We start from the raw sequence: 10,612 nt of genomic DNA, 5'->3' as shown, positions 1-10,612 counted from the left end.
GATCTGAGCACTCTTGATATCCCTCATGGCGCTCATATCCTAACTCTACCTGGCGGGTTGAAGCTCGTCGTGTTGCCTGGCCGTTACCTAGTCGTCGACCTTGATGGAAGCGTTCACGAGTTCAACCTGGACGGGGCTACTGGTCCTGTGACGGACTACGACGCCCATTCTACCGCTGACACCGGTCTGACTATGACGGTAACTTCCATCACTGGAGTTGTTGTCGTCATCGGGTCTGGTCGATTCACGGCGACTCTGCCGTCTGGTGAGGCGTACGAAGGGGCTGTCGGTAGTGAGGTGGTTGAGAAGCTACCCACTGCAAGTGTGGCAGTTGAGGTAGCCGATGTCACTCCGCAGGAAACGTCTCCTGTTGCTGATGAAGTTCAGTCAATCTCGAACTTCGGTCCCCTCCTGTTGGCCTTTGCGGTGGAAAGAAGCGTGGATCTGCTGAACTCCTTGAAGGATATTCGTGCCCCAACTCTGAATACGCGTCACGAACAGCTGCCCATCCCCAAAGAGGTCCAAGCCACGGGTCCGACTTACATCTACGGTGCGACGGAGACTCTAGCTGTGGAGCGGAGCGTGAACCTCTTGAGCTCCTTCCTTCAGACTTTGAGTACCTCTTATGAGACTGCTGCGAAGCCTATTGAGGCCGATCGTGAGGCCGATCTCAGCACTCTTCACATCCCTCATGGCTCTCACATCCTTAGTCTACCTAGCGGATCGAAGCTCGTCGTGTTGACTGGCCGTTACCTTGTCGTGGACCTCGATGGAAGCGTTCACGAGTTCAACCTGGACAGTGCTGCCGGTCCTGTCGCCGAGTACAATGCTGCTCATTCCACTACTGACACCGGTTTGACTATGACGGTAACTTCCATCACTGGAGATGTTGTCGTCGTTGGTTCTGGTCACTTCACAGCTACTCTACAGTCTGGTGAGGTGTTCCATAGTACTATCGGCTGTGTGCTATTGGAAAAGCTGCTCCCTGCTTCACGGGGCGCAGCTGAGATCGCGTCTTTTGCCGATGAGGCCACCTACGACAAGCTACCAGCTTCGGCAATCCGAAGGCCGTCGCGTGTGGGGGTTGAGAGCGGTGGCGCGGCCGCGACTCGCAAGGCTGCGACTCACAAGGTTGCGACTCACGATTCGGCAAGTACTGGAGTTGGCCGACTCGAAAGCGAAGCAATGGTTACCTTTGACGTAGCTGCTGCTGATATAGACGTTAATGACCTGCTCCGAAATGGAAAGATCACCGTGCACAGCCGAGTTACGCTTGAGACATCATCGTCTCGCGTTACCAGCCAGCATGTGACTACGTGCTCGGCAGAGACGTCGGACGAAGCTGAGTTCCGAGGAGCGGCTTCGGCGGCAACAGCTGAGTTCCGCGGAGCAGCCTCGGCCGCGATAGCTGAGAGCTCGGTCTTGCCTCTACCGGCGTTCAGTCCCTTTGCTAAGGCAACATCGGATCCCTGTGAAACCGCGAGGTTCGGATTTGCTTCAGCGGACCAAGTTGACCACCTAGAGCTGGAGTTGGGTGCCGACTGCGCCTTCTGTCAACGCAATCAGAAATTCTACATGTCGGAGATCAGTCGGCTACAATCGATTGAAGAATGCGTTCATCGAGAACTGGAATCGGTGTCTCAGAGGTTGGACGACTTCATCATCCACAGCAGGCAAGAGTCGAGTTCGTCTGCCGATGAGCTCATTCGGAAGATATCTGCACTCGTACAGGGCCACCAGGACGAGACACTGAGACGCATTGAGTCCGGAACGGAGGAGATCCGCAAAAGCGTGTCCGCGCTCAGCTCGTGGTTGTCCGCCGTGGATAACGAGAACGCGATCAAGTATGCTGACGGATTCTATACAACCAAATCACGACCCATCCTACACTTCCCTACCGACGTTGAGGTAGTGCGACTTACTTCTGCCCAGTCAACTTCCAGTGTGCACAATCACGTGCAGAATGGCGACGTCGCTGCAGCAGTTGACTTGGATGTCAAGTCTGAGAAAAGTGAGCTCTGAAGTACTACGATACGTCGAGTGAGATAATTATTAAATGTCGACGATATGTTTCTGAAGTGTAATGATTCCATACGAGATAATGATTCCATACCGAGACAAAATATTTCAAAGTGAAATGATACATAACACTTCTTGGTCCGTGTTTCAAGACGGGTGGTAAAATCGGGAAGCATGTTCACATAAATCGGCAGGATATCCCTTAACAGGGTGGTAGAGTTGAAGAAACTCCAATCTATCGTCTCCCTTCGAGACATGAGAACATGATGACAGAACTAATGTTTAAAGCGTATCAGAACAACGTCTTAGTGAAATCTTACATAAATAAGAACCAACATCTTTCTGCATGTAACGTGCACGATGACGACGTCACGTCTTTTGAAATTGTGGCACACGGGCTTGGAATCAATGGACAGGCACACTGATTATTACGAAAACAACCGAACTTTCTTCTGCTTCCGCGTTTTGGGCGTCTGATTGCTGGCGCAAGACTTTGCAGTTTTGAATGGCAGTTTCGTGAGTATTCGGTGAAGACCAGTGCCTGCCAGACATGGCTTGCCAGTAACAAGGGCGCCTGCTGGCGTGTTTAGGTTGTCGTACGCTCCACGTTGAACTGCGTCGCTCAGGAACTTCATCGAGGTTTGAAAGCTCATTTGCAAAAAAGGCGAGGAATGGTATTGAATTCCCAGGCGAGAGAAGGGTCTAAACATCCCGGAGCTAGTCATCGCATCCCCTATGAAATTTAGATGACGGTTGTCGACCCCGATCCCGTACACAGAGAAAACCTTGTTGAGCTCCTTGACGATGACTCGTCGTGCAGCCTCTACACCGTAGAACTGCATTTTGACTTGCCAAGCCACTCACCCTCAGTATAGATTTGATGTCGTTGCTGCTTATTCTGTTGTGATCGACGCAATCTGCTTTAAGGCGATGAAGCCAATTTATATTCGTCCCTTCGCACTGGATCTCCACGTGCGCCTTACCTGGAAGCGGTTTCGTCTCCGTGCCCTCGCCACCAACAATGCGGGCGTTTCGCACGCCAGGGGTCTCTTGTAAGGTAAATTTCTTGATGCTCTTGCTGAACATGCTCAAGAAGTTCACGCGTCGTGGACATTTTTCAAAGGGCCAACCAAAGCGTACCACCACCCGCCATGTCTTATTGCAGACGTAGATGTCTTGTAGGTATCGGAAGGCCTCCTCAGGGAACCCCTTCAGATTCCATATCGCGCCTTCCGCCTCCGACCACATCGCGTCTTCCTCGAGCTGGTCGTGGCTCAGAGGCCGCAGATCGTCGGCGTTTATCACCCGCTTATCCTTGTTGAACGTCAGCCACTTCGATAATTGTCGTGTCTTGAAGGCCTTGTTCCCCTTCTCAGTTTTTACAGACCCGTCCAGGGGTTCCTCGTCGGCAGCTTCTGCTTCCTCTTTCACAGCTGAGGGATCTTCGCTCTCGTCATCCTCTACGTGGGCATCAGGTCCCAGTTCACTCTCAGAGAAATCGACTTCAGAATCGTCCTTCTCATCGTCAGTCGCAGGTGCGTCGTCTTCACGACCAGTAACGGCCTCTGCCGCCTCGTCGCCCTCGTCCTTCACATCTCCATCGTCCGCGACCTTGGAGGTCAGCTTCGCGCTGACTTCCACGCCCGTCACGAAATCTAAGTCGTTGTCGCCGCCTTTCGACACGCCAAACCCAAGGCCAGCCATCTTAGCTTGCTCCTTTCGATGAGCCTTTCGGTCATAGACAGACTTCAGGTTTCGCTGGAAGACGAGTGTCTTCGCAGCCATCTCCATCGGATCGTCGGCCGAGTCAACCTCCTCTTCGGCGTATTTGGACGCGTACAGAATCACCATGCGGTTTACCTGCTTCATCCACTCGCCTCGGACAACTCGGTTGAGCACCAAGTTAATGATCCTCTGTGGGGTGAACTTGGGAACCACCTTGCAAAAGTGCTCCAGGTTCTCGAATTGAATGGTGGCCTCATACATCCAGTACTTCTGTACGGCAGTGGCGGGACGGTTTACCGAGCCTTTGTACCACTCTTGATGGAAGTCAGGTAGTCCCACAGGCTTCGCTGACCCGTCAATAGCATTCGTGGTCTTGTTCGATCTGAAACTGGGCACCTGATAGTACACCGAAGACTCGACCCCCACGGCATGCACGACGTCAGCCAAGGGAATCCTTCGGAATCCACCCAGCAGCTTATGGGCCTTATCTGCGACTTCCTTGGTGTTCTCGCCGTCAATCGGAATGCAAAGTATAGGTGTTTTAGACTCCGACGCTGTCTGGAGGATTTCTTTCAAACGTGGTATTCCTAGCGTCACGTTTGCCGCGCCGTGGCCTGCAAGGTGGAAGGTGTTCAGTGTCATCTGCGTGGCGGGCTCCCCGATCGACTGCGCAGCAATACACCCGACAGCCTCGCCAGGCTGTGCAAGTTGGTCGCAGTACTTCACAAAGAGCATTTTCTTCAGCTGCCGTTTGAGGTAGGATGAATCTTTGCCTTGCATGTCCTTCATAGGCGCGTGTTTCTGTGGCAAGCGGTCGACCGCCTCCAGCTTCTGCTCCACGTAGTCGATGTAGCGCTCCGACGCCACGCCGGCACATCGAACGGGGTTGTACGCCGACGTCAGCGGTTCACGGACATCGACGAAGCCATAGATCTTCTCGACGTCGGCGAACGGGTCATCGCCGTGTTCCTGCAGAGCGGCCGCCTGTTTGGCCCGGTAATCCTTCATGCGTTGGAGATTGGCCTTGACGCTAGGATGGCTCAGCATCTCATTAGTCCCGAAGCGCGCTCTAAGCGGCCAGGGGTTCGAGAGGATGTCGTCCACATTGAAGAGATATGGCAGGCGGGTTACGTCGACGCCGTCCTCACCGTAGAGAAACTGCACAATGGTGCCGTCCGAGTCGCGAACGGTTCCGTCGTAGTTAACCAGCATGCCTTCCATTCCTTTCATAACACACCGCTGCAGGTATCCGGAGTTGGCAGTCTTCACGGCTGTGTCAACCAGGCCTTCTCGCCCTGCCATACAATGGAAGTAGTACTCTTGGGGACGCAAGCCGGTGAGGTACCTATCAGTAATCAACCCTCCAGCTCGTGCTCCCCAATCGTACCTGGCAAATGATGGCAGAGTCCGACCAGAAACCATGATTGGCACTCGCTTGCCCTCTAGGGACTGCTGTGAAAGCATCCCCGCGATCATGGCGTAATTGACCTTGCTGCCCTTGGCCCCCGTGGTGATCATGCTGCTGAACCCGTTGAACGGGTACTTGTAGAGGGTCACGTTGCCATCGACAAGGTCGTTGTTCTTCGATGTGAGTTTTCCCATGGATGCCTGAAAGAACTTGTCAAGAATTCGAGCGAAGGACTCCTCCTTTCCACGAAATTGGGTCTGAGCAAGTCGTTCCATGCGGAGCCGCGTCAGCATATTGGGGCACGGGACGAAGGGCAGCTGCGAAACGCCGTGCTTAGCCATCTCCAACTCAGATCGATTCCCCACCTGAACGAGCCTCCAAGCATAGCGAGCCGTATCATCGAAATCCAGACCTGAGGGTTCCTTCCAGAGCCAGGAGGGGTGGTGCAAAAGAGGAGACCTGAGTGAGCCGTCGCCGTGAATAACCTTCGATGTAGGCAGGATGACACTCGAGTTCGCCTTTGGGGTTGAGAGCAAGCGGGAGCTCGCCGTGGGAGGAGTCATCAGACTGCGTCTCTGAAGGGCGTCAGGGTTCCACAGCTTGTATGCCCCAAGCATATCTGCTACACGAGGAAAGTACAGCGCGATCTCAGGAGTGGATGTCCAAATCCTCAGGATTTCGCGTTGGACGCGAGTATTGCCATCCGCCGCCAGCTGAAACATCCCCAAAAGTTCCCGTGTAATTTCCAGAACCTCCGCTTTGGGCCTCCGACGCCAGTCTGGAGTCTGAGGCGTGTGCAGGAAGCGACCGAATTCTGTGGAGGCGGTGCCGTCGGCAGCTTCGGGGTCCACTTCACTTTTGACTGCCCGATACAGCGGGTGGACTGTCCAGGAGGCAGGAATCACGCTCGTCGCCGATTTCTGAGTGGGCCGGCCATCGCGGCCGACCCACTTGTCGAGCTGCACGTCCTTGCAGAATTCATCGAACTCCCGGCTGGATTTGCCATTCGTCGCGTTCGCAGCATCCTGAGCTGCACTGTCCGCGAGACGGAACTTGCGGCGCAGCGAAAATGTGTTGTCCAGATCGTCCTTCCATTTCATCTCCTTGCGAATAGAGTCCACAAACACCTCCTGAATGTAATTTCCAGCTAGGGTGATCCTGGCAATGATCTTTTCTCTCTCCCTTTCCCCCTCTGGAGTCATGAAGAAATCACCAGCCCAAGTGGAAAAACCTCGCATCTGAAGGACCGTGGTGAACAGCTTTGCAAAAACAGTCAGTAAGATGCCCGAAGTCCTCGGTCCGAGCAACTCGTAGCAGAGATGCACCAAACCGAAACTGGAAGCACCGATCTGCGACTTGTCGAAAACACCCTGCAGGAGTTCCGAGTTCCGAATGATCACAGTTTGCTCCTCCTTGTCTCCGTCTCGTACCCCATTCCACGCATCCCCAGGAGTCTTGGATTTGGACTCCAGGTTTAGACCGGGGAACTCTCCTGCAGGTCCGATTTGCCGCTTGAACTGCATGTTGGCGACGTTGTTTATCACAGTCTTGAGTACCGACGTCACAACTTGCTTCCCGGTCCACAGCATCCGCGGTTTCACAATTGCCGGAGGCTCGATCTGTATGCGGATATTCTGTTTGGAGAAGAACGCGGCATAAGGGTCGTACCCTCGAACGTTGATAGGGTTGAACGGGGCGTCTGGGCTTCGAACATCGCCATCGAGCCTTACGGGGTCCTCGCGGTCCACGAAAGCAGCTAAGGACACAGACAGAAGTGTGTAGTACTGGTGGCGGTCGAGAAACGTGCCCCTCACAGTTAGGAAGTTCGCTCCGAGCACATGGTCCTGAATCAAGCCTCGTAGCGGATCTCCGTTCTTCGGGACAGTGTGCTGACAATCCGCGTTGGCAATCAATCGAGCCTCGGAACGAGATATCGGATCTTGTGGACAATGCAAGTTCATCTCGTCCCCGTCAAAGTCGGCGTTATACGTGCCGCAATTGGTGTAGTGCAGTCGGAACGTCTTCCAACCGTGCAAAACCTTCGCGAAGTGTGCCATCATCGATGGCTTATGCAAAGACGGTTGCCGATTCATAATAACTACATCACCATCGCGTAGCTGGCGGTAGACTACAGGAGGAGGAAACTTGCGTGACAGAGAGGGCGCAAGTCCCTTCGCTATCGCCTGTCTCATCCCCACATCAATCTTGCTCAGGTCAGTCACGCGACCCTTCGAATCCATGACTGAGTTAGCTCCAGGGTACTTCTCTGGGCCATTGACAACCAGCGCTCTCAGATACTCGAGGTTGCTCTGCATCACCGGTTCGGAGATGGAGAGGGTTCTCGCGAATTCCACCGGGATTCCTATCTCATTGGTGCTGATGTATGCATCGGGGGCTATCACAGACCTCGCACAGAAATTAACCCGCTTGCCCATCATTTTCTGTCTGATTGCGCCTTGCTTCTTCTCAAGCCACTGTCGGACAGCAGGTGGAGCTCTCAGTGGGTCAACCGCCTTGGTTTTGTCTATCAGAGCGTTGACTTGCTGCTGCAGCTCAGCCGCATATTCCTGAAGAATCCGGTGATTCTGTTTATGCCGGAGAATCTCGGCTTTCAGGCGTTCTGCGTCACCGTCGCCAACCATGGGCATTGGTAGCGGTTTCCCGTCTGAGTCCGTGGGACGGAGGGCTTCGTCAACAGCGAGCAGCTCCGGCTCTTCTAAATTCAGTACAAGAGATGAAAAGAGGACCTTCTCGTTCGTCCGCATGATCTCTAGAAGACAGCTAGTACGAGGGTGCAGCATGCCGCCAGGCGAGTCCCCGCCACCACCGTGGCCGCCGACGGTGAGCGGTCGAAACTTGTTGGAAGAGACGGGAAGGGCCGAGAGAAAGAAAGTGTGGTGATCATAGCGCCGCGTAACGGGAAAAAGACACTCGAGAATAGCGCGGTCGGGGCCATTAAAGAGGCTCTGCATGAGGGCCAACAGATGATAGCCCTGCAGCGTGAAGGAGTGCGTCTCTTTGCCTCGCCTCTCTACCTTCACGTTCTCTCCCGGCATGAGGGACTCCGCCTCGCGGTCCTCCGCTTCAGACGACCACAGCGCCTCCGTGAACGGCCTCTCAGTACCTCGTTGCCATGTAACCACGATGCCGGCGTCGCCTGAGGCACGTTTGATGTTCGCATGGAATGTGCGGGTGCAATGGGAGCAATGGTTTCCGATCTCGGAGAACAGCTGCTTCCGGACTATATGCCATATCTCCACCACCGCCTGCGTAGCGGAGACGTCCACACTTAAATTGTCAGCTGGATACAGGTGCCCGCCTTAACTCACGGTTGACTTGTCGTGCGTCCAGATCATTGAGAATTTTGCGGAGATGGACCTTGCGTGCAAGCACGTTGTCGTGAATCTTGTTCGCCTCTTCACCTGTGGCCAAGTATCCACCGGTATCCAAACCTTTGCCGTTCTTGCCAGCAAGCATGTCAAATTCCTGCAACTCCGCCAGCATTCCGGCCTGTACCAATTCGAATCGCTTGCAGAACAGCCTCTGAGTGTTTGTGTCGGCCTTCAAACGTCGACAACGAAGACATGTTATTTTAAGGAGTGACACTAAGCCTGGCATGAGGGTTGGGTGCAACACCGGCACTCCGAGTTGCAAGTTTCCAAGGTGCCCAGGACAGTCTCGCCGGAGGCCGCACGTCACGCAGGTGTGTTGCCATTCCAGAGGGCCTAGACGCAGATCATGGAGTCCATTGGCCTTGGGAGAGCCACCGTCAAACATTGTAGTAGATGTGATCTGAATGAGCGTCTTCACAGCGACTCACGTTCACGACGGATATCTTCGTCAGCTCCTCAGGCGACAGCAACTCCAGACTCGCCTTATGGATGTCTGTGCAGATGATGCCGTTGGCATCGAAAGTCATCCCTAAATCCTTATTTGTGGCCTGGGAATCCACAACGACTATCTGCTTTCACCACGCCCAACATTACCACTTGCGCGTTTCCCTTGATTCTGTAGTCAAAACGCCGGTCCGAAATATTTCCGATGGTGCAAGACGAACCGAAAGCAGCATTCTCGAGTTTTGACCGTGATGGTGACCACGAGATAGACCCCGACGATGTACTCGTGGCTATGGGAAAAATCGGCACTCCTATCACACGGGATGAGGCTGCGCGGCTGTGTCTTTGGGTCAACGGGTATGCGTTTCCCCACAGCTACAGGGTATCGTCGGCGCGGTTCAGCCACTGGTTCGCGTCCATTCCCGACGAATCCGGCTCGCGAGCATTGCGAGCTGTGGCTCGAGCCAAGCTGAGTGATCCGCGAGGCCTCGTTTGGCGTGGAGACCTGCAGCAACTGATCGACGACTTCAACATGGATATTCCTAAAGAGGACCTGGACATGATTTTGGGGTCGACCCCTTCATTGAGCCTTGAAGATTTTGTGGACTCTTTGGTGTCCAACTGGGAGTCCCACGATAAAACCCCGTCGTTAACCAGCGAAGATTCCTTCTCCACCAGTGAAAGAGCAGGACACCTGCGTTGAAGATGCCTGCGTTGAAGACGCCTACGTTGAATACGCCTGCGTGTTAAGATTCAATCCTCACATCAACGTCATGACCACGCTTGCCGTTCAAAAGACAAAAGAAAGACAATTTAAAGACTTGGTTATTCCATTTATATCAAAAAGGAATTTATAAACGGCTCAGGACGGCCAAGGGCCTCAGTTGAACATATCCGCGTCCACCTGCTGCATCATCTCTCGCTCCATCGTGCTCTCCGGGACATCAACGTCTTCAGCGATGTCCATGTCGGGAGCACTGCCGCCTCCGAAAAGGCCGCGCATGTACGCCGCCGCTACGGCGCCAATAGCAGCCGCTCCACCAGCAGCAGAGCCTACGGCCACTCCGATGGTGCCACCGTCGACTCCACCGTCACCAGAAGGAACGGGGGGCGGGGGAACCACAATAGCAGTTGTACTGGCCGTGGATTCCGAAGTTGCGGGGAAGGTGGTGGGCACAGGAACAGGAACGCTGGTCACAGGAATGGGAATGGTTGCGGTCACAGGAGTGGTGGTGGTGACAGGTTTGACGGTTGTCTCACCAGCGGCAGTGGTAGTGGCAACAGTAATGGGGGGCTCGGTAGTGGGTAAGACGGTGGGCACAGGAACAGGAACGCTGGTCACAGGGATGGGAATGGTTGTGGTCACAGGAGTGGTGGGGGTGACAGGTTTGACGGTTGTCTCACCAGCGGCAGTGGTAGTGGCAACAGTACTGGCAAGCTCGGTAGTGGGTGCGACTGTGGTTGTAATACAAAAGAGGGAGCCGACAGCGCCATCAATAGCCGTCTTCATGTTCGTTGCCAATTTGGTAGCGTCCAGCTCGCCAGCATCCATCTGTAGGTAGTAAGAGCTGGTACCGTTCGCCTCGAGATTCTTAAAGAACACATCATAATGTTCCTTGTAGCA

At 54.2% G+C, this 10,612-nt stretch overlaps 4 protein-coding genes across 5 annotated transcripts; 2 read left to right on the top strand and 2 right to left on the bottom strand.

The window, feature by feature from the left end:
- Nucleotides 1-192: 192 nt before the first annotated feature.
- Nucleotides 193-2,022, top strand: KVP17_001462 (uncharacterized protein; the record flags this gene model as incomplete). Its single annotated transcript, XM_068516887.1, has 1 exon — nucleotides 193-2,022. One exon carries the CDS (start codon nucleotides 193-195, stop codon nucleotides 2,020-2,022), a length of 1,830 nt encoding a protein of 609 aa, XP_068371605.1.
- A 425-nt stretch (nucleotides 2,023-2,447) lies between these two features.
- KVP17_001460 (uncharacterized protein) lies at nucleotides 2,448-9,071 on the bottom strand (the record flags this gene model as incomplete). Of its 2 annotated transcripts, XM_068516884.1 has the most annotated exons (4): nucleotides 2,448-2,855; nucleotides 2,884-8,453; nucleotides 8,482-8,944; nucleotides 8,973-9,071. In XM_068516884.1, the coding sequence occupies 4 exons, from the start codon at nucleotides 9,069-9,071 to the stop codon at nucleotides 2,448-2,450; spliced, it is 6,540 nt and encodes a 2,179-aa protein (XP_068371602.1). The 2 variants fall into 2 exon arrangements, with proteins under 2 accessions (XP_068371602.1, XP_068371603.1); XM_068516885.1 differs by lacking the exon at nucleotides 8,973-9,071 and having other exon boundaries at nucleotides 2,737-8,453; nucleotides 8,482-8,929.
- A 122-nt stretch (nucleotides 9,072-9,193) lies between these two features.
- Nucleotides 9,194-9,691, top strand: KVP17_001459 (uncharacterized protein; the record flags this gene model as incomplete). Its single annotated transcript, XM_068516883.1, has 1 exon — nucleotides 9,194-9,691. One exon carries the CDS (start codon nucleotides 9,194-9,196, stop codon nucleotides 9,689-9,691), a length of 498 nt encoding a protein of 165 aa, XP_068371601.1.
- Nucleotides 9,692-9,868: 177 nt separating this feature from the next.
- Nucleotides 9,869-10,540, bottom strand: KVP17_001461 (uncharacterized protein; the record flags this gene model as incomplete). Its single annotated transcript, XM_068516886.1, has 1 exon — nucleotides 9,869-10,540. The coding sequence occupies one exon, from the start codon at nucleotides 10,538-10,540 to the stop codon at nucleotides 9,869-9,871; it is 672 nt and encodes a 223-aa protein (XP_068371604.1).
- Nucleotides 10,541-10,612: the final 72 nt, after the last annotated feature.

The sequence above is a fragment of a genome, assembly GCF_019968985.1.
Source record: "MAG: Porospora cf. gigantea B chromosome Unknown PgB_NODE_817_length_10612_cov_365.7, whole genome shotgun sequence".
Taxonomy (NCBI): domain Eukaryota; phylum Apicomplexa; class Conoidasida; order Eugregarinorida; family Porosporidae; genus Porospora; species Porospora cf. gigantea B.
Note: the sequence above shows the minus strand (reverse complement) of the source record. Positions and strands in the feature narration are given on the sequence as shown.